The sequence below is a fragment of the Kogia breviceps genome, chromosome 9 (genome assembly GCF_026419965.1).
Source record: "Kogia breviceps isolate mKogBre1 chromosome 9, mKogBre1 haplotype 1, whole genome shotgun sequence".
Taxonomy (NCBI): Eukaryota; Metazoa; Chordata; class Mammalia; order Artiodactyla; family Physeteridae; genus Kogia; species Kogia breviceps.
The window spans coordinates 57,680,320-57,704,447 of record NC_081318.1 but is presented as its reverse complement, the minus strand read 5'-3'; the positions used below and the strand labels follow the sequence as shown (position 1 = coordinate 57,704,447).

At 38.6% G+C, this 24,128-nt stretch overlaps 2 protein-coding genes across 2 annotated transcripts; both read right to left on the bottom strand.

The window, feature by feature from the left end:
- Positions 1-671: 671 nt before the first annotated feature.
- GNG11 (G protein subunit gamma 11) lies at positions 672-5,901 on the bottom strand. Its single transcript, XM_059074012.2, has 2 exons — positions 5,199-5,901; positions 672-1,102 (listed from the first exon to the last, which is right to left on the bottom strand). The coding sequence occupies exons 1-2, from the start codon at positions 5,292-5,294 to the stop codon at positions 977-979; spliced, it is 222 nt and encodes a 73-aa protein (XP_058929995.1). The 5' UTR covers positions 5,295-5,901; the 3' UTR covers positions 672-976.
- A 5,996-nt stretch (positions 5,902-11,897) lies between these two features.
- GNGT1 (G protein subunit gamma transducin 1) lies at positions 11,898-23,886 on the bottom strand. The gene is made up of 2 exons (XM_059074010.2): positions 23,791-23,886; positions 11,898-12,026 (listed from the first exon to the last, which is right to left on the bottom strand). The coding sequence occupies exons 1-2, from the start codon at positions 23,884-23,886 to the stop codon at positions 11,898-11,900; spliced, it is 225 nt and encodes a 74-aa protein (XP_058929993.1).
- Positions 23,887-24,128: the final 242 nt, after the last annotated feature.

Here is a 24,128-nt window from a genome sequence, read left to right as displayed (position 1 = left end):
TCAAAACACCTATCACCAGCAAAGGATGAGTGGCCAGAATACATGAAGAATTCCAAGGAAGCAAGCTAATTTTAGAAAGTGGCAAAAGGTTAATTTGTCCCTTTGGAGAAAGAAAGGACTGTCCCAGGCCAGCTGGTAGACACAGGCGCAAAGCTAAGCATCTGTGCCAATGCCCAACGCCACGGAACTGGAGGGTCGCCACACCAAGACCTGGCGATCACGTTGGGGGTGCAGCTCCCTGCGGGAGGACAGACCAGGGCTGGCCCCCAGGGGCTTCTCCTGATCCCCAGCCCACTCTCTTTCTCCAGGCCACGATCGTAGCAACACTCTGAACAAAATCTGTATGATGATAAACCGGGAAGTGCTAGTATAGATGTGGCTTGGCCTGGTTCCTGACTCAAATAATCTGACTCCATCAACTTGAGAAATTCTACTCACTCAGTTCCCTAATAGTTAATGTTAGATGAAAACATTCCAGGAGTCAGAACTCAGTGCTGTAAACCTCCTGAGATTTGAAGCAGAGAGAGCTGGATCTGAGACCTGATTTATCAAACCACTTAATCTTTAGATTCAGGTCCCAAACACCCAAAAGTTTATGGGGAGAAGTATAAAAGGTAATGCAAAACAAAACAACCCCCCCCAAAACAACAGCCTTCTTAAATCACCAATACTCATTTTCCAGAGATAAAACTTTATTTGAGGCATCAAGCAATATACTGAAAGAGGTGAGTCATGCACAAGTGATGTCCTTATTCCCATAATCGTACATTTGATACTCTCTGTCCTCTTAAAAGGGGTGTGTAGTGCGCAAGATGAGAAGCACATAGCTTTCAGACAAAACCATATCTCTGTGAGCACTTAAGAAAGTCTCCTTTAAATTTTGTTGTTCCTTCTTTAAAAGGCATGTCGGTTTTATTTCAGAAAACTACAACAAACTACTTCTTCCACTGAGGAGGAAGTTTCTCCTCAGAGTTATTTATGAAATAATGCAGCTGCCTTTTTCTTTAAAGGGATTCTTGTCTTCTGGAATTCCTTTCACCAGAGGATCTTCTCCAGAACGTTCTTCAATATAGTTCTTTATTTCTTCAGAACATTTAGACACCTTAAGGAGAAAAAGAAAGGAAAGAAAGAATGAATCAGGTCAGGATTGTTCAAACTTTGTCACCACCCTTCAGTGAAATTAATATAATTGGGTACAACCAGAAGTTTTTAAATGAAATAGACTAGAATAAAAATATTAGAGTGCAGCACAGAGCCTATATAATATATATGAATGATACAGTCTATGTAAAATATATTTCTTACTATGGTCAGGGTCAAAAAAGTTTGAAAGTTGCTGTATTAAAAAAATTACCTCCAAATGGACTTGAGGACATGGGGAGGGGGAAGGGTAAGCTGGGATGAAGTGAGAGAGTGGCACTGACATATATACACTACCAAATGTAAAACAGATAGCTAGTGGGAAGCAGCTGCAAAACACAGGGAGATCAGCTGGGTGCTTTGTGACCACCTAGAGGGGTGGGGTAGGGAGGGTGGGAGGGAGACGCAAGAGGGAGGAGATATGAGAATATATGTATATGTATAACTGATTCACTTTGTTATACAGCAGAAACTAACACACCACTGTAAAGCAATTATACTCCAATAAATATGTTAAAAAAATTACCTCCAGCATTTTCTATCCACTATGCCTCATATGATTTCCTTCCTCTGCTAAAATACAATTATGACGTGTCCACCATATTTTAGGAACTGAAACATACTCCACTTTCAATTTTGCATGCTAATGAACAGATGCAATAGTAGATACTCCCCAAATGTTTTGGGGTGTGTCCTGCAAAAAGTCTCACTTACTGAGTATGTGCCAGGTTCAGCAATTTCATAAAATGATAGAAGCATTGGAGAAAGTCTGACTCCGGAGAGGCTAATGTTGTCCAAAAGTCACCCCCATCCCCACCCCATGATTCTGCTAAGAATTGATCATAAGAAAAGACTTCTCAGAGGCTTAGTAGGCTTCTCTGAGGCTTGTGCTTATGTAAGTAGTTTAAACTTTTTCTGAATGGAGGAAAGATTGAATAGTTTCTTCAAAAACTCCATTCAAAAGAGACAGCTTATAAGAGTGATTTTTTAAAAAGGGAGGGGGGGCTCCCCTGGTGGCGCAGTGGTTGAGAGTCCGCCTGCCGGATGCAGGGGACACGGGTTCGTGCCCTGGTCTGGGAAGATACCACATACCACATACCACATGCCACACGCCACGGAGCAGCTGGGCCCGCAAGTCTGGAACCTATGCCCCGCAACGGGAGAGGCCACAATTTTAAAAAGGAGGGGAATAAACAAGAAAGAAAGAAAAAAAGGATTACTGTCTTAATGAAGGCATTACTAGTAAGAAATTAGAAGTAAAAATTATAGAAGTTCCAGAAAATTCCAGTGGAGTCCTCTTAAAACTAGGCAAATGTTCCCATTGATTTTGTAATCCAGATTAGTAATCTTCAAACTGTTTTAATGTTGATCACTAAAAAATGTTTGCATATATATCCTTAAATGTACATAATTATTTACTTATAACTAAGTGCAGTTACTACTGTGTTAATACATCATGTATAATCATAAAATATAAACTAGAAATTATTAAAAGATGAGATTCTAAAGTAGCCCAAAATATATCATTTTGCAATATATATACATATCAAATCACTATGTTATATGCCTAAAATTAACATAATGTTTCATGTCTATTATACCACAATTAAAATTTTGTTTAAATCAAAAATTTAGTGTTTTACTCCCACACCTCAAAGATTCTTGGCACGTCAGTGTGGAGGCCTAGGTGATACAGTTAACATGTGGCAAGATAAAATCTTTATAAGTACCATTCTCTCAGGTAACATTTGCTGTCAATCATTTCTGACATTCATTGTACGGGCATTTGAAGTGTATTCTCAGAGGTGATGATGTAAGTGTCCATAAGCTGGACTCTGTGGCCACAGAGAAATCTGTGGATAAGACTCATGTTTCCCCAAATTGTATCTGTTCTTAGAGAGGCTTCTTCATTAGGTTTCCAAAAAGATGTGTAACCTCCAGAAGTGAATAATGACTTCTCTGATGCATTTCCTTCCATGGTCAAGAGGATATGTTTGAACAACAACTAGCTAGAGCCAGAATTCAGCCTGTGAATTTTGTATCCTTGGCCTGAGCAGAGTACACAGCTCAGAAGTAAAAAATTTATTGACAGAATAGTGGACTGGGCATCAAGAAGACATGTGTTTTAGTGTTTTAATAACTGCTCTATCATTATCTCTGGGGTCTTAAATAAAAGGCTGGTTAGCCCCCTCGGGATTCAGGTTTTTTAACCCTTAAAAGTGAGTGGGTTGAATGATCTCTAAGAGCCATAATGTTTTTCTAGCACTAACACTCTATAATTCAAAGTGCATAATAAAATGCTGGAATCTTATTATTAGGACGTAGATGCCTCTCCCTCTACCCTCTAAGGTTATCCCTGAAGTTTTCTCTCCCTCTGGCACAGACTTGGGGTTTCTGGAACTGGAAAGCCAATCCAGCAGGGTGTGTCCTAAGGCGTGGAGGGAGGAACTGCTAATGAATGATACCTTTAACTTCCACAGGTCAGCTGCATCCAGGCCCCTGCCCAATTTCTAATTTGAAGCTTGATAACTGGAAGACACTTGTCTCTTTTTTTCCCTGTAAGTTCTGCCTAGTGATACCGAATATTAAGATATTTCAACTTGGCACAGACAATGCTTTACTTCAACATATGCAACTCTGTTTAATTTGTAACCTCTGAGGTTCAAAGCGTGAAAAAAATCTAAGTGATCAACAGATGCCAAACTGTGGGCTTTGCCATCCACAAAATGGATCCCTTAAGGTTTCAAGAAACAATCCTATTCACTGGGTCCTGTAACTTTGGTTTTTCGTTTAAACACAGCAGTATTTTTAAAGCCACAGAAACTTTCAACATGTACAAAAAGGACTTTGAACTTCAAAATCCTGGAAGACTAGGGATTTGGAAGTTACAGATTAAATTTGAGAAAAGAAATGTATAAAGAGTAAAATACAAAAAAGCCTGCACCTTCCAAACATCACTCAAGATGTGCCTTCTGAGTAACAAGACTCTTTTTATGAACAGATTTACCATAACTAGAGCAGGAGGGTAAGTGAACATATTAACCATACCTACTTCCTTTCCATTTTTTCCTTACCTTTTTCTAATATTAGACCATAGAGAAATAAAATCAGTTTAAATTTTTCTTGCTGGGGAGAAGGGACTACGTTTCTTGCTGGGGAGAAAGGACTATTTTTCCCTTAAAAAATTATCTATTCAAAAACCTATTCCTGGACTACAGGTTGCCTGATTGAGGAAAAAGGGAAGAAACGAAGGCCTGTATTCCCACTAAAAACTTAAAGTAAAAATTACAAAGCCTCCAACAAATTTCAGTGGAGACTGGGACATATGTTCTAACAGAATTTGTAATCCACTTCGGGGGTCTCTAAAATTTCTAATCATGATCACGAAAAAATTTTTGTACGCAGTATAATTATTTGTTTATAAATAAATACAGATACTACTGTATAGGTATTAGTTCATTGCACATACTTACAAAACATAAAGTGGAAATTATAAAGGGATGAGATTTACAAATAAATAAAGATAGATACTGTAATGTTTTGCTCCCAAGCCCCAGTGGACTCCTAATCACACACTTCCTAGAGAGCCCTGATGAAACTCAAAACTAGGTAATTCAAGACTTACATTGTGATTTTTTTAAAAAAACCTTTAAAATACCGTTCTTTCCCATTATGAAAAAGATCAAGGAACTAAGTAGCCATCTGCCTTTTCCATACAGCTTGAGTAGTTTTTAAAACCAACTAACAGCAGGCAGAATTTCTTGTCTGTTCCCCTCATTCTCAAACATTTGCCTTTAAATTACTCATGAGATCCTTGCTCTCTCCTTTACCTCCTGTGATTTCCCCACATCAGCTGGCAGTTCCCAAGCACCACCAAAGCCCTTCTTCAAAAGAAGCTGCAGAAAAAAGGAAAAAACAAAAACCCAAAACAAAACCCCAACACCGCCCCCACCCCCACCCCCACCCCAAGAGCCAAAAACTGTTTTACTGCAACAAACTAGGAAAAGCTGACTTTGGTTCATTTCAGAGAAGGAAATATTCTGGGACATCCAACTTACCTGTTGTCTCTGCAACTTGACTTCTTTGCGAAGTTGCTCAACTTCCATCTTCAGCTTTTCCTTTTCTGGCAAATCTTCGATGTGAAGGGCCGGCATTTTCCCCCCCGGACTGGGCGCAGGGACAGCTGTGGAAGTGGAGCCGCTGGAAGTTCCGCAAACCAGGGCGCGTCCCGAACTAACTACGTTGCCTGCGCACCCGGCCAGCGCAGGAGGTGACAGCCTCCCCCAGCGCCCCGACGACGTCCCCTCACGCCAGCCCTGCCTAGCGTCCCAGGATCTTAAAACCCCTGCTCTTTTTCTCAGGTCTCCACAACCCCAGGAGGTCTGCCCCCCGGAGCCCGGGGAGGGTTGTGTTTGCGAGGGGGCCCAAGGACGCAGAGAGCCTGCGCGCTGCGCTGCGCGGTCTCCCGCGGGGATGCTGGCCGGGCCCGCCCCGGCTCCCGACCCTGCCACGCCCGCGGGGGACCGGCCTGGGCTGGGGCCAAAGGGTTGGAGTTGAGCGAGCCCACTTTTCCTGGAGAAACAACAAAAGTTTTACTTTTTGTTCCTTCCCCCCACCCCCCAAGTCACATCCGGGTTTTGTTTGTGAAGCAAGAAAAGGAGGACACTACTAGGCAGGAAATAACGGCCCTTCACCTCTCCAAGAGTTTCAAAAATATACAGCATGTAACTTTCCTCCAGCTACATACGTGTTTACTGTGGGAAATGTGGACGTTTAAGAAAAGGCCCAAGAGGAAAATGAAACTGAGCTGTAATCTCAGAAACGCCCATCACATCTCTTGATGTATACACATCCAGTCTGTTAAATGCCTGAAGCGGATTAACAAATTTTGGAACAAAAAAGGCATCGGGATGTGAATATTGTTTATAACTCGCACGGCCATTTTCTGACATTAATAAATTGTCATCCTCAACAGCAGAGTTTTATTCTTTCAGGGGAATGTTTTGTAATGTTCGAAGTATAAGCGGATGATCCTAGAAAAGACAGAAGCAGAAATCTTGAAGTTCTTACCAGAAAGTATTTCTCCATTCCCCATCTGTCAAGGTTTGGGTGACACTTCACACCGAGGGTTTTGAATTCCTGGCTCAAGCATCTTCCTGGATGTTTGCAGTGGATCCGCTTAGTATTGGTTACTCCACTTTCTGGAAAGCAACATGCATCTAGCTGCTACTTTGTGAAGCCAGGAACAATGTTTGACGTGACAAACGTTTGCATGCAATACAAGGTTTCCCTTTGACTATCTAAAACCTTGTTAATGATGCTCAAAAGACTAGAAGCAAAATAAAGCATGTAGGAAGAAAAAATAAAGTATCCCAAGCAGTCAGATACATATTCCTTTCTCCCCAGAGATTACCTCCTGCCTATTAGAGTCAAATTCAAGTTGAGTAGAGGCAGTAACTGAATATTTCAGGGTACTCGGCCTTAGACACCATAGCCATTCCCTGTTTTGTAAGCAGAGGTTTTTGTTTGTTCATAATTCCTCACCAGACTCCACCCACTTATCCTCAATGAATATATTAGAATGAAAAGAACAACGAGCCCCTTGACGAGTACTCATGGGTTGCAGTCCCTGCTCTGCCACTGGCCATCACTAGAAAAGTCACTTATTTCTTCCTGGATTTTGGTTTTCTAGTTTGTGAGATATGTCATGGGGTAGGGGAGGGGTGAATTAGCTAAGGTGAATTTCATTTCTAATTGTATTTATGTATCTACATCTGACACGTCACTTTCACAAAAAAAATATTTAGGAGCTTCATTTTCTGTGTTTGAAATACCACACATTCCAGGATCTACCAGGCTCAAAAAACTTGGATCAGCTGCAGGAGTTTTCCCTGTTAGCAAGCAGTGAGCCAAGACAAAAAGCTCACATCTGTTTCCAGAACTGACTTTTTAAAATTTCCCCATTGCTTAAATTTAAAAGGTTGGTTAAAACTAGCTTAAATAAGTTAGTGAAAGTAAGTTAAAGTGGCCTGAATTAAATAAGTTCAGCACCCAAATTAAATAAGTTGGTTAAGTAAATTAATGTTCGTCTGTTCCAAATCCTAAGAATAGAATTATTTTGGCCTTGAAATTTGTTCCCTGTGAAATCATCTAGTTGCATGCAGTGATATTTATAAATCCATAATGGTTCTTTAAACGGTTCTTTAACTTCTTCCACAGTATTATGAGACTTAAATTAGAAATGAAATACATATTAGTATAATTTTAAAAATTTATTATTATCAAATAATTCACATGCTAATAATATCATATTAAGTAAACTGATTAAACTGAGTTGGGAAATGCTGACATCTCATGATCACACGGCACTGAAAAACGTTTTGTTGTTGTTTGGTTTTAAATGGTAAAATGATGGGTACTTTTTTCTTTAAAAAACAAAAACACAAAAAACAAGAGTATGTAGCTCCCTATTCCTAAGCACGACTTCACCTCCCAGAGGGCAACCATGATAAGCAATTTCTCGTGTATTCTCGAAGACATATTTCATCAGCAAAACATTTTGGATAAACAAATGTTAAAATCCATTATTAGTTGTATCCAATTGTGTTAACTTTTTACTTATATTGTACATATTATCTCTAATAGAAGTTACTTTACAAAATAGTATGTGTAGAAACCATTCTGCAGTGAAGATGACAGATGTAATCAGAAATGAACCTTTATTAGCCCACTGTCTCTTGACAAATGTTTTAAAGAATCTGCTAAATTTAAAATAAAAATTTAACCATGTGGTTATTTTCACTTTTAAAGTAAAAAAGAGCAAAGACTATGACATATTTACCTTGGCATGTAAAGAAAGGGAAAGCTCTTTGACTATTTTTCTAATGTATTAAGTATGCTGTTAAAAATCCACGTAAAGAAAAGTCTATAAGCAAATGTTGAGGTTAATTTTATTGGAGTTGATTTAATATAACATGAGCTCAAAAAAAGCAGGGTTCTGGTTTTATTTTATCTTGTGATTTTTTCAAGACATAGATCCTTTCTGCCTCTGTTCTGTAGGATAAGTAAAACTATATTACCTCCCAAATTCTGTTCTTCTAAAATTTATAAAGTAAATGGTGACTGTTTAGGCCATGAAAATGATTGTTTCTTTAAGGGAAATATTTAACCCACAGTTGATGCACTCGGTTCATTTGATATTGGTTCAATTTATTATAAGATTCCTTTTCCAGATAAAAATAATAGGAAATCACAAGATGACCAGGTCTGATGTTCCAATTTTCATTAACAATTACTTATAATTCATGGTATCAAAATGATTTACCAATTCTGTCCATACAAGAGTTTAATTTCTACTGCATATAATTGGTCTTTTTCATTACTCAGTTTACTCTCTTCCTTGTGGCAATACATTCTTTTAAGAATTTGGGAAGTTTGAAATTAGCCTTGTTTTGAAATTGGGCTAAAATCAAATCAATCCAAATTAAAATAACAGTGAGGGTTTTTTTTTTTTTTTTCTTGCTAAAGTTTAAACTCACTTATATGTACAATGGCAGCCCTGGAATACCAACTTCTGAAAAAAACCCGGAGTCACTGACTGCCAGTTGTAGCTGTGTGGGCTGAAGGACATTCATGATTTTATTACCTTCTTCCTGGACCATCTTTCTCTATACATCTTTCCTATCATTTTTATCTTATTCGAATTTCTGCTGACAATCTGTATTTTTAAGCAACAGGAATTTTACCTTATGGTTGATTTAATCATTACTTAAGCCAATAAGAATTCTGAGTTATCCAATATAAAAAATACCTCCCTTGCCTGCTTTTAATTGAACATTTATTAAGTTAAATTGTAGAGACAATTTATTAGTTGATATGGCAGTTTCAAAGATGAACAGAGTTTCTGACTTGGGAAATTTACAGTGTAGCATTGATACTAAGACAACCATATAAAGTATAGTAAGAGAAAGCAAAGTAATGTTAAATGACTTAAAAGATATAAACTTGGAATGGAATGAGAGACTGAGATAGTTTTTAGTGAGCCTCAGAAGAGGGGTAGGATTTCAAAAGGTTGAAATGAGATGGAGTGGAGGGACATTTCGGGTGGAGAGATCAGTATGACTAAATCCAGGTGAGAAAATGAGGTGGCATGTCAGGGATTATTTAATAGTTAAGTCTGTTGTCTACAGGAAGTCTAAAGGTTTTATAATAATAGAAGACATTTATTACTTTTTTTCTATATGTTTATCTCCTATCTAAATGATTTTATATAGTCACATAAGGATCCACCTTAATCCATTTTACAAAGTTCAAGTGTTGAAATTACTTATCTGAAGGTCTCAGCTATAAAGTTGATGAGTCAGGGTTTTAATGTAGCATCTTCTGGCTCCCAAATCTATTTCCAGTTGTTAGATGAAAGGTAGAGATGTTGTTAGGGCTATACATGTTACTAAATGCCAAAGCCAAGACTTCATATTTTTTTCATCAGAAAAAAAAAGATACATTGAACACCTAATAAACATTAAATGGCACATGGAAAAAGCTCTAGAGACAGACCACAATTAAACAAACAAACAAACAGATAAAATATATAGGATGCTAGAAGGTGGTGGGTACTATGGAGGAAAATTAGAGTGGGAAAGGGAGATAGGGAGTGCTTGGGGTGAGGTTGGAGAGGGTTTTTGTAATTTTACACAGGGGAAAAAAGCTTCTCCTGAGGATAAAAGACGAGACTCCTGTAGTTTATCTTGGAATCCCTTAATACACAAAGCATGTTTTGTAATAGGGAAGAATCTTTGGTATTCTATTACCAGTTAATCACTAAAGGGATATTGCCTATAAGCTTAAATTATACATAATGGCCCATATTTGGGAACCCTGCCTCCTAGGTAATATGCATTTAGCTAAAATACCTTTGTCTAGCTCACAGGAAACATCCTGACCAGGCCCACTTGTGAACGATGGCAGGGAGGAAGAAATGAATACATCCCCTCCAGAGGCTGATGGGAACCAGGAAATGTTTGACTTTGACTCCCTCCCCTTTTAGTAAAAAAGAAGCTTGAATTCTAACTCAGGCAAGATGGTTCTTTGGGACACAAGCCCACCATCTTTTTTAGTTTGCTGGCTTTTTGAATAGAGTTCTTTATTGCTTTCTGAATAGAGTTATTTCTGAATAGAGGTGTTGCCCGAAGAACTCATCTCTTGATTATTGGCCTGTCGTGCAGCAAGCAGTATGCGCTTAGACTCAGTAACAGTTTGATATGTGTTGGAGTGTGTTGCTAGCGATTCATCCAGAGATCCAGAATCTGGCCCTGAGAAATTTGCCAATTCATTTCTCTGATCCTCGATTTTCTCCACTCCAAGATGAAGGGGTTGGACAAGAGTCAATAGATCTTTGCTGAACATTTACTCTGGCCAGAGTAGGAGGGCACTATGCTAGGAGCCAAACCTGAGACGACCTTTAGATTCCCTCCCAGGCCCAATCATAGATAACTCTTATCTTGTTTTTAAAAGGATGACAATCAATTCATATTTCTGAGTATTCTGATTACTAATGTATCCAAAAACAGCACTGTAAATGTGGGATAGCAACAGAGAGACACTAACAACAAAAATAGTTTCTGAGTTGGGGTAGTTTACACTTGTCATTTGTTACAGAAGCATAGGCAAGTTCTCTTAGTCATTAGCACAAAGGTAGTGAAACTTGGCTTATGAAAACTCAGTTAAGATGCCTGGAGGAAACTGATTAGGAAGGTGATGCAGGTGATGGCTATTAGTCTATCATCTTGCCCTTACACTGCTGCAGAAAAAAAGGACTATACTGATGAGTCTTTGTGGGAAGGGGATGGAATAGCATGAATCTTAAAGGAGTCTAAGTATTTTATCTAGTTCTGTTCCCAGTAATAATACTAGTTAACACTTATTGGGTCTTACTACATGTCAGACAATATGCTAAGTGCTGTAGTTACCCTAGTATAATATTTAACCACCATGAAAAAGGGGGTTGGATCATTATTATCCCTATCCTACAGTAGAAGAAACTGAGATTAAGTAATTTATCCAAAGTCAGGCAGGCAGTAAAGTGCCGGAGCCAGACTTTTCTGGCTTCTCATAACCTTTATTTGAGTGCTGCTTAAATCCACCATGCTCCATGACCACAGACTGAACCCTTAATCTAACTGGCATTCTGGGAAAAAGTCATGTCTGGTGACAAGTAGAATTGGTAAGAATGCAGAAAGAGGTTATGTTAAAACCATTGCTGCTGACTGGGGGTTGAGAAATGGAAACAAAACAAAACAAAACAAAACAAAACATCAACAACAAAACTCTTCACAGCATACATTCTGCCAAGATAGGTTTTCCATGAATCAAAAGAATAGATTTCTTAATTCTCTAAGTAAGTGAAAGGTTGGGGAAAATACAAGTCTAACCATGAAATTAAGAGTGCAGAAAGGGTAATGGAGAAGCATAAAACATTAGCTATATGCTGGCATCCAGAGTAATATAGACTCATTTATAAAACATATTATTGTTAAAGAAATGGGTCAATCAATATTTGTTGTCAATTATGTGTTAAACCCTGTGCTAAGTACTTTAAGAAAAGCATAGACTTATGCATAATCACAGTCCAAATTTTATTAAATGCTCATATTTATAATTTTAAAATTCATGTACATGCTTAATAGTATTATTACATATGACAAAACGGTAATGTCATTAAAGCTCAAGGTATTCCATGGAATTAAAAAAAATTTTTTTTATGCAATCACACAGCCTCCTTTGAGCTCCTTGAAGGGATTTTTGTCCTCTGGAATACCCTTTACTAATGGATCCTCCCCAGATCTTTCTTCAACATAATCCCTTACTTCTTCACAACATTTGGACACCTTAAAGGAAAAAAAGAAAGAGATGACTCATTTGGCTTAATAGAGAATACTGCAGAATCCAAGAATGCATTTATAATAATAATTTGTGTGTGTGTTCTGTCTTTTTAATGTGATTTTGCTTTCTGCCAATGCATCTGTACTCTCCACGAGAGAAGAAGAAATAGCTGCTCCCTGCCCTGCCCTTGTGGATATCTCTGGGCAAAGGCTAACCAGCCGCCATACTCCAGCTAAGGGCTCTCAGCACATGCTGCCTCCAGCTTCTTTAAAGGAGACAGGGTCCAGGGATCAGAACACAGCTGACAGCACAAGTCAAGAACGTTACCAGAGTGAGCATTGATTAAATCGTTTTCTTCATTCCAAAAATATGACCTGTGAAGGTGGAAGGGAATGAATAATTGTTAAATTCCAGGCTTATCACCACTCCTGAATTCTCAGAAGTATACACGTGTGATTTTATTTTAAGCTGGTCGACAATGATTGATCATGATTGCAAACTTGAAGGTGAGCTCCAAAGGGACCTTTGGCTGATTTGTTCACATGTATCCCAGGCATCTAGAACACAGCCTGCATTTAGTTGGTGCTCAGTAAATATATATTGGCTAAACTAAATCATTCGTTTTGTTTATGAGCTTGCTCCTTAGTCATCTGCTCCATTATAGTAATGCCCCTGTGAAAAATCAGGCTTTAGTATTTTAATGGACTCAGCCAGAGCCTGTTAATGTACCATGTAACATACTGTTTAGAGAGAAGCAAAGTTCTATACATGTGTAAGTATGAGTATGTGTATGTGTGTGTGTGTATACACATGCATATGCATATACACACATGGGACCAAATTATTCATTTCTTTTAACTGTCAACTTGTTTTGTTTTCACTTAATTTATCCTTCATGACATTAACACAAAACTGCTTCATTTTTGGCAGTCCATGAAGGGACCATTCTGTAAGTTACCTAAGGAATTTATTGTTTTGTTTTAATAAAATCTTCACACCATTTTTGCATGAAAGTTCTAAGCAACATTAGACAGAAGACTTCAGATTACTTAGAACTCTGCAAACTCATTCTCTACATATTAGAAGAGATCATTTCTAATCGGGGGCAGAGCATTGTTCAGGTGGCTCCTTCACAGGATGATACTTGGAGTTTATGCACACATTTGAAATATGCAATACTTTAGATTCACTTTTTTCCTCCTCAAAATTCAAACTTGAGATTTAGATTCACTCTTTCCCCCTTCTTCCAAACACCAGCTCTTTGGGCCCCAACCAGCTGTCAGGAACAGGACTCAGTGAGGGGTTAGTTTTGACAGTGTCTGGCTAGGATCTGAACATACTGAGGAGCAAGACACTACCTAAAATTCTATGTGAGTGGATGTGCTTCAGAATTATTCCACGGAGCCTTATTATAAGTATATATAGTTTAATACAGGATTACATGGCATGGTGGAAAGAGCATGGGTGTTGGATTCAGGCCATCCCAGGTGTGATTTTGACTCTGCCCACTTACCAGCTGTGTGTCCTTAGTTAAAATAGTTTATCTAAGGTATAGTTACTTCATCTATGAAATAGGAGAAGCAACACAGATTGCATTAAGTACCTGGCATACATAGATAGTCAATCAAATGGTAGCTATTACTATAAAGATTGCTTTTAGTTTTTGCCTATTATATTTGCTTAGTCATCGCAAATCTTTCAGCTTTAGAAACTGGATGCAAAGAGTTGTCTTACTCTGACAATAATGCTGCCTTAACAGCAAAGTAGGTTGAGGCACATTATGAATCAGTCTGGTTCTTAGATAGAAATAATAATTTTTAAAGTAATAATAATTACATATGGTTACTATTCCCATTTTATAGAAGAAGAAACTGGCACAGATGAGTTAGCTTATTTAAGTAAGTATTACACAGGAAGTAAGTTGTAGAGCCACAATCTGAACCAGGAATATGGTTCCAGAGGATACCCACTTACCTGTACTGTGATGACACTATGCTATCCTGTGTCAGAGCTCTGAGTTCAGGCCTGGAAAGTTCTGCGTGTGTGCATGTGTGTGTAGTTTTGGCAGTCTGATATTAGATTAAATTGACTTCCAAGAGCAAAGACACATTGAGTAATAGGGCAAAGGAACCCCAAAACCTGACAAATGGGGATGGATGTGCTATTTATCCAAAACAAAAATTCCCAGGTGAACTTGCCACAGTGAATAGTAAACATGACGATAACCAAACTGCCTACAAAACAATCCTGAGTATATAAATAACAAAACAGCTTTTGGATGTTTCAAATAAAGAAGAAAAACATAACCCTCCTTTACCTCAAAAGTTTATTTTCCCCCAATTATAACATAAGGATTTAAACTTTTTTGGTGTGTGTTCCAAGCTTCTGTGCTGTTTACAGATTTAATTTTATCTTTATAGCAATACATGTTTTGCCCGTATGGAAAGGGCAACAGGGAAGTTTGAGACAACTATAAACATAAAAGAAGCCAAAATTCCAATTTTTACTGGGAGTAAGAGTTTTGAGCAAAGTATGAAGATAACACAAGCCCCTTTTTTCGCTTTGGCCTGATGAGGGGTTTTTTTTGTTTTTTTTTTTAAGAAATATGAAATATACTCTTATCACTTGTGGAGGAGTTTTTGTTCTACTGATGTTCCCAAAACAAAGAAATCTAAAATACATATCTGCATTTTCTAAGCTTCAGTCACTGTTTCATGGAAACTTTTATTCCTTTGCCATTTCTCCTCCTTCTACTGGCAGAGAACTTTTGATAACCATTTCTAAGATCTGACAAATGTTTTTAGGAGAAACCAGTGAGTTCTTGTGCCTGAACTCATTTTTATTTGCAAAGAAGGAATAGAATGTATTCATTCATTACTGGCCATGACAGTGCTGGAGGGGATGTCTTGGCTAAAAGTATTTGAACAATATCAAATAAAGAGAAGCTTATCAATTTAGAAAAGTAAAAACAAAATGCCTATATGCATTGCTTAGCTAAAATATGATGTCTCATATTCTTCATTTTATTTTTCTTTCCCTTTTATTTATTTATTTTTATGGTACGCGGGCCTCTTACTGTTGTGGCCTCTTCCGTTGCGAAGCACAGGCTCCGGATGCGCAGGCTCAGCGGCCATGGCTCACGGGCCCAGCCGCTCCTTGGCATGTGGGATCTTCCCGGACCGGGGCACGAACCCGTATCCCCTGCATCAGCAGGCGGATTCTCAACAACTGCGCCACCAGGGAAGCCCTTTCCTTTTTCTTTAAAACAACTCTATAGGGGGATGCTTCAAGATGGCAGAGGAGTAAGACGTGGAGATCATCTTCCTCCCCACAAACACATCAGAAATACACCTACATGTGGAACAACTCCTACAGAACACCTACTGAACGCTGGCAGAAGACCTCAGACCTCCCCAAAGTCAAGAAACTCCCCCATGTACCTGGGTAGGGTAAAAGAAAAAAGAATAAACAGAGACAAAACAATAGGGACGGGACCTGCACCAGTGGGAGGGAGCCGTGAAGGAGGAAAGGTTCCCACACACTAGAAGCCACTTCACGGGCGGAGACTGCGGGGGGGCAGAGGGGGAAGCTTCAGAGCCACAGAGGAGAGCGCAGCAATAGGGGTGCGGAGGGCAAAGCGGAGAGATTCCCGCACAGAGGATGGGTGCCGAGAGGCACTCACCAGCCCAAGAGGCTTGTCTGCTCACCCGCCGGGACGGGCGGGGGCTGGGAGCTGAGGCTTGGGCTTCGGAGGTCGGATCCCAGGGAGGGGACTGGGGTTGGCTGCATGAACACAGCCTGAAAAAGTCTGGAGCTGCCTAAGAGGCAAGAGACCATTGTTTTGAGGTGCGTGAGGAGAGGGGATTCAGACCACCACCTAAATGAGCTCCAGAGATGGGCACGAGCCACAGCTATCAGCATGGACAACAGAGACGGGCATGAAATGCTAAGGCTGCTGCTGCTGCCACCAAGAAGCCTGTGTGCAAGCACAGGTCACTATCCACACCTCCCCTCCTGCGAGCCTGTGCAGCCCGTCACTGCCAGGGTCCCATGACCCAGGGACAACTTCCTCGGGAGAACACATGGCACACTTCAGGCTGTTGCAACATCATGCCGGACTCTGCCACTGCAGGGTTGCCCCACATTCTGTACCCCTCCCTCCCCCCGGCCTGAGTGAGCCGGAGACCCCGAATCAGCTGCTCCTTTAACCCTGCCCTGTCTCAGCAAAGAACAGATGCCCTCAGGCGACCTACATGCAGAGGCAGGTCCAAATCCAAAGCTGAACCTAAGGAGCTGTGTGAACAAAGAAGAGAAAGGGAAATCTCTCCCAGCAGCCTCAGGAGGAGCAGATTAAATCTCCACAATCAACTTGATGTACCACATCTGTGGAATACCTGAATAGACAATGAATCATCCCAAATTGAGCAGGTGGACTTTGGGAGCGACTGTAGACTTGGGGTTTGCTGTATGTGACTGACTAGTTTCTGATTTTTATGTTTACCTTAGTATAGTTTTTAGTGCTTGTTATCATTGGTGGATTTGTTTATTGGTTTGGTTGCTCTCTTCTTTTTTTAAATTACTTTTTTATTTTAATAATATTTGTAAATTTTTAAATTTTAATTATTTTATTTTATTTTATTATTTGTTTTCTTTCTTTCATTTTTATCCCTTTTCTTCTGAGCCATGTGGCTGACAGGGTCTTGGTGCTCCAGCAGGGTGTCAGGCCTGAGGCTTTGAGGTGGGAGAGCCGAGTTCAGGACAGTGGAAAACCAGAGACCTCCTGGCCCCACGTAATATCAACTGTGAGAGCTCTCCCAGAGATCTCTGTCTCAACGATAAGACTCAGCTCCACTCAATGACCAGGAAGCTCCACTGCTGGACACCTCATGACAAGCAACTAGCAAGACAGGAACACATCCCCACCCATTAGCAGAGAGGTTGCCTAAAATCATAATAAGTTCACAGACACCCCCAAACTCAGCACTGGACACGGCCCTGCCCACCAAAAAGACAAAATCCAGCCTCATCCACCAGAACACTGGCACCAGTCCCTTTCACCAGGAAGCCTACACAACACACTGAACCAACCTTACCCACTGGGGGCAGACACAAAAACAATGGGAACTATGAATTTGCAGCCTGTGAAAAGGAGACCCCAAACACAGTAAGTTAGGCAAAATGAGAAGACAGAGAAATATGCAGCAGATAAAGGAGCAAAGTAAAAACCTAGCAGACCAAACAAATGAAGAGGAAATAGGCAGTGTACCTGAAAAAGAATTCAGAGTAATGATAGTAAAGATGATCCAAAATCTTGGAAATAGAATGGAGAAAATACAAGAAGCATTTAACAAGGACCTAGAAGAACTAAAGAGAAAACAAACAATGAACAACACAATAAATGAAATTAAAAATTGCCTAAAAGGAATCAATAGCAGAATAACTGAAGCAGAAGAATGAATAAGTGACCAGGAAGATAAAATAGTGGAAATAACTACTGCAGAGCAGAATAAAGAAAAAAGAATGAAAAGAATTGAGGACAGTCTCAGAGACCTTTGGGACAACATTAAATGCACCAACATTTGAATAATAGGGGTCCCAGAAGAAGAAGAGAAAAAGAAAGGGACTGAGAAAATATTTGAAGAGATTATAGTTGAAAACTTCCCTAACATGGGAAAGGATATAGTCAATCAAGTCCAGGAAGCACAGAGAGTCCCATACAGGATAAATCCAAGGAGAAAAAAAAATCTAAGACACATATTAATCAAACTATCAAAAATTAAACACAAATAAAAAATATTAAAAGCAGCAAGGGAAAGCAACAAGTAACATACAAGGGAATCCCCATAAGGTTAACAGCTGATCTTTCAGCAGAAACTCTGCAAGCCAGAAGGGAGTGGCAGGACATATTTAAAGTGATGAAAGGGAAAAACCTACAAACCAGATTATTCTACCCAGCAAGGATCTCATTCAGATTCAACAGAGAAATTAAAACCTCTACAGACAAGCAAAAGCTAAAGGAATTCAGCACCACCCAACCAGCTTTACAACAAATGCTAAAGGAACTTCTCTAGGCAGGAAACACAAGGAAGGAAAAGACTTACAAAAACAAACCCCCCAAATTAAGAAAATGGTAATAGGAACATACATATTAATAATTACCTTAAATATAAATGGATTAAATGCTCCAACCAAAAGACATAGACTGGCTGAATGTATACAAAAACATGACTTGTATATATGCTGTCTATAAGAGACCCACTTCAAACCTAGGGACACATACAGACTGAAAGTGAGGGGATGGAAAAAGATATTCCATGCAAATGTAAATCAAAAGAAAGCTGGAGTAGCAATTATCATATCAGACAAAATAGACTTTAAAATAAAGACTATTACAAGAGACAAAGAAGAACATTGCATGATGATCAAGGGATCAATCCAAGAAGAAGATATAACAATTGTAAATATTTAAGCACACAACATAGGAGCACCTCAATATATAAGGCAGATGCTAACAGCCATAAAAGGGGAAATCGACAGTAACATAATCATAGGAGGGGACTTTAACACTCCACTTTCACCAATGGACTGATCATCCAAAATGAAAATAAATAAGGAAAAACAAGCTTTAAATGATACATTAAACAAGATAGACTTAATTGATATTTATAGGACATTCCATCCAAAAACAACAGAATACACTTTCATCTCAAGTGCTCATGGAACATTCTCCAGGATAGATCGTGTCTTGGGTCACAAATCAAGCCTTGGTAAATTAAAAAAAATTGAAATCATATCAAGTATCTTTTCTGACCACAATGCTATGAGACTAGATATCAATTACAGGAAAAAAATCTGTAAAAAAATACAAACACATGGAGGCTAAACAATACACTACTTAATAACCAAGGGATCACTGAAGAAATTAAAGAGGAAATCAAAAAATACAAACAAATGACAATGAAAACACGATTACCCAAAACCTATGGGATAGAGCAAAGGCAGTTCTAAGAGGGAAGTTATAGCAATACAATCCTACCTCAAGAAACATCTCAAATAAACAATCTAACCTTATACCTAAAGCAATTAGAGAAAGAAGAACAAAAACCCAAAAGTTAGCAGAAGGAAAGAAATCATAAAGATCAGATCAGAAATAAATGAAAAAGAAATGAAGTAAACAATAGCAAAGATCAATAAAACTAAAAGCTGGTTCTTTGAGAAGATAAACAAAATTGATAAACTGTTAGCCAGACTCATCAAGAAAAAAAGGGAGAAGACTCAAATCAACAGAATTAGAAATGAAAAGGGAGGAGTAACAACTGACACTGCAGAAACACAAAGGATCATGAGAGATTACTACAAGCAACTATATGCCAGTAAAATGAACAACCTGAAAGAAATGGAAAATTCTTAGAAATGCACAACCTTCCAAGACTGAACCAGGAAGAAACAGAAAATATAACCAGACCAATCACAAGCACTGAAATTGAAACTGTGGCTAAAAATCTTCCAACAAACAAAGGCCCAGGACCAGATGGCTTCACAGGTGAATTCTATCAAACATTTAGAGAAGAGCTAACACCTATCCTTCTCAAACTCTTCCAAAACATAGCAGAGGCAGGAACACTCCCAAACTCATTCTATGAGGCCACCATCACCCTGATACCAAAACCAGACAAATATGTCACAAAGAAAGAAAACTACAGGCCAATATCACTGGTGAACATAGATGCAAAAATCCTCAATAAAATACTAGCAAACAAAATCCAACAGCATATTAAAAGGATAATACACCATGATCAAGTGGGGTTTATCCTAGGAATGCAAGGATTCTTCAATATACACAAATCAATGTGATACACCATTTTTACAAATTGAAGGATAAAAACCATATGATCATCTCAATAGATGCAGAAAAAGCTTTCAACAAAATTCAACACACATTTATGATAAAAACCCTCCAAAAAGTAGGCATAGAGGGAACTTACCTCAACATAATAAAGGCCATATATGACAAATCCACAGCCAACATCATTCTCAATGGTGAAAACTGAAATCATTTCCACTAAGATCAACAGCAAGACAAGGTTGCCCACTCTCACCAGTATTATTCAACATAGTTTTGGAAGTTTTAGCCACAGCGATCAGAGAGGAAAAAGAAAGAAAAGGAATCCAAATAGGAAAAGAAGTAAAGCTGTCACTGTTTGCAGATGACATGATACTATACATAGAGAATCCTAAAGACGCTACCAGAAAACTACTAGAGCTAATCAATGAATTTGGTAAAGTAGCAGGATACAAAATTAATGCACAGAAATCTCTTGCATTCCTATACACTAATGATGAAAAACCTGAAAGCGAAATTGAGGAAACACTCCCATTTACCACTGCAACCCAAAGAATAGAATACCTAGGAATAAACCTACCTAAGGAAACAAAAGGCCTGTATGAAAACTATAAGACGCTGATAAAGAAATTAAAGATGATACAAACAGATGGAGAGATATACCATGTTCTTGGATAGGAAGAATCAACAGTGTGAAAATGACTATACTACCCAAAGCAATCTACAGATTCAATGCAATCCCTATCAAATTACCAATGGCATTTTTCACAGAACTAGAACAAAAATTTCACAATTTGTATGGAAACACAAAAGACCCCAAATAGCCAAAGCAATCTTGAGAAAGAAAAACAGAGCTGGAGAAATCAGGTTCCCTGACTTCAGGCTATACTACAAAAGCTACAGTAATCAAGACAGTATGGTACTGGCATAAAAACAGAAATATAGATCAATGGAACAGGATAGAAAGCCCAGAGATAAACCCACACACATATGGTTACCTTATTTTTCATAAAGGAGGCAAGAATATACAGTAAAGAAAAGACAGCCTCTTCAGTAAGTGGTACTGGGAAAACTGGACAACTACCTGTAAAAGAATGAAATTAGAACACTCCCTAACACCATACACAAAAATAAACTCAAAATGGATTAAAGACCTAAATGTTAGCCTAGGCACTATAAAACTCTTAGAGGAAAACATAGGCAGAACACTCTATGACATATATCACAGCAAGATCCTTTTTGACCCACCCCCTAGATAAATGGAAATAAAAACAAAAGCAAACAAATGGGACCTACGGAAACTTAAAAGCTTTTGCACAGCAAAGGAAACCATAAAGAATATGAAAAGACATCCTCAGAATGGGAGAAAATATTTGCAAATGAAGCAACGGACAAAGGATTAATCTCCAAAATATACAAGCAGCTCATGCCACTCAATATCAAAAAAACCCCAACCCAGTCCAAAAATGGGCAGAAGACCTAAATAGACATTTCTCCAAAGAAGATATATAGATTGCCAACAAACACATGAAAGAATGCTCAATGTCATTAATCATTAGAGAAATGCAAATCAAAACTACAATGAGGTATCATATCACACCAGTCAGAATGGCCATCATCAAAAACTCTAGAAACAATAAATGCTGGAGAGGGTGTGGAGAAAAGGGAACCCTCTTGCACTGCTGGCAGGAATGTAAATTGATACAGCCACTATGGAGAACAGTATGGAGATTCCTTAAAAAACTACAAATAGAACTACCATATGACCCCACAATCCCACCACTGGGCATATACCCTGAGAAAACCATAATTCAGAAAGAGTCATGTACCACAATATTCACTGCAGTACTATTTACAATAGCCAGGACATGGAAGCAACTTAAGTGTCCATCAATAGATGAATGGATTAAGAAGATGTGGCACATATATACAATGGAATATTACTCAGCCATAAAAGGAAATGAAATTGAGTTATTTGTATTGAGGTGGATGGACCTAGAGTCTGTCATACAGAGTGAAGTAAATCAGAAAGAGAAAAACAAATACCGTATGCTAACACATATATATGGAATGCAAAAAAAAATTTTTTTTTTTTCTGAAGAACCTAGGAGCAGGACAGGAATCAAGACACAGACATAGAGAATAGACTTGAGGACACTGGTAGGGGGAAGGTTAAGGTGGGATGAAGTGAGAGCGTGGTATGGACATATATACACTACCAAATGTAAAACGGATAGCTAGTGGGAAGCAGCCGCATAGCACAGGGAGATCAGCTTGGGGTTCTGTGACTACCTAGAGGGTTGGGATAGGGAGGAGGGGTGGGAGATGCAAGAGGGAGGGGATATTGGGTTATATGTATATCACTTTGTTATACAGCAGAAACTAACACAACATTGTAAAGCAATTATACTTCAATAAAGATGTTAAAAAAATTTAAAAATAAATAAAAATAAAACAACTCTATAAAAATTTTAAAACATTTTTAGTTTAGTGGCCATAGAAAAATGGGCTAAGTGCTGGATTTGGCTTATGGAAAATAGTTTGCCAAACTGTTGATTTTTAACTCTAAATCAAAAGATAATTATGATGATTAATTTTCTTAATTTCTGATGAATTTTATCTGAACAACTTGTTTTCAACTATATTGAGTTTCTCTAGTGAATGATGTGGGAGAGGAAAAATAATTTTCCCTCTACACTTCTAGGTTCTTGACTGAGATAACCCTGTAATAAGAAAGGCAGATTAACAGGAGAAAAACAAACAGAAGTTTAATAACATGTATACCTCCTGTATACAAGGGAGAGACTCAGGAAAGCTGAGTAGCTCCCTGAAATAATCCAAGCAACCACCTTAAATCCCACTGCAGTGAAAGACAAAAGAAGATGGTAGGTGTGGATGACAGGGGTGTGGGGAGCCAGTTATGGGCTTAAGATAATTACCAGAACCTTACCCTAAAATAATTCACGACAGCCTATCCCTTAAGGACAAATATTTCCTCCCTTATGTCAGAGTACAACCTCTTGGCTTTGCCTTTGTAAGCCCCTGACTTTCTCTTCCCTGGAACACTCTTTCCGTTTTACCCAAATCTGTCTCCTGAACTGTAATTCTTAACACCCCAAATACACGATTTTATTTGGGGAAAAAAAAAAAAAAAAGGAAAAGCACATTATTAAAAAAACAAAACAAAAACAAAGAACAGTCCCTAAATGGACAAGGCCCCACATCAACAAAGCAAAACTTAATACCTAATTTAACTGCAGTTTCAGCCTTTCCCAGGAGTGGAATTTAAACCTATCAATCTGTAACTTCCTTATCAGCACTAGTGAGGTAATCTGCATGATAGACCCCTGCTCTTCCCCCAAAGGAAGTTGCTCCTGCCTGAAATAATTCTTTCTTTTGTTTATGACTTCCTTGTCCCACCCCTTTGTGCCTATAAAAACCTTCCATTTTTTACAGCTCCTTGGTGAGCCTTTCTACTTGCTAGATGGGATGCTGCCCCAATTCATGAATTATTTAATAAAGCCAATTATATCTTCAAATTTACTCAGCTGAATTTTGTTTTTTAACAACAGTAAACAAGGGTAAGGCTGTTAAGCAGATCAAAGTCCTTGTGTTCTCCATGATAAGAGTTTCTAGAGCTTTAGAGTCAAGCTTCTCCTCCTGATACAGAGAAGGGAGACACCCTTACTAATGGAGATTTCCCTTATAAATGTAACTGTCTCTTAGGAAAGGGTAACTTCTAGCTGGTTTTCGGAGCTTCCCCTGTGTCTGCTATTTTTCAAAAATAATCAGCCTAAAATAATCCGTATGCCAAAAAGGCATATTTTGGGGTGGCAAATTCTGCTCCCCTTCAATGGTTTTTAACCTGTTAGTGCTACAGTTATCTCTAGTTTAAAAATAAAATTCAAAACAGAGTAGCAGTTTACCAGCATTCTTTCCAGTGTCACTTCTTTCTTGAGCTGGTCAACTTGCATCTTCAATTTGTCCTTTTCTGTCAGGTCCTCAATATTGATCACTGGCATCTTTTGCCTGCTGAAAAGGTAGAAAGTTTATACACCTGAATTGCTAGACTCACGTCAAGTTAATGGTAGCCAACCCTTCCCTCAGCTCTTAACTTACTAAGTGAACTGTTTGTTTTAACTTCCTATGATAATCAATTTCTCTGGAATGCTCTCTGAACAATTCTAGCACTGCACACTAGGCTTGAGATTTTAAAGCTTCCTTGTAATCTTCATTAATATGATTAAACTAAGTATTTGACTCT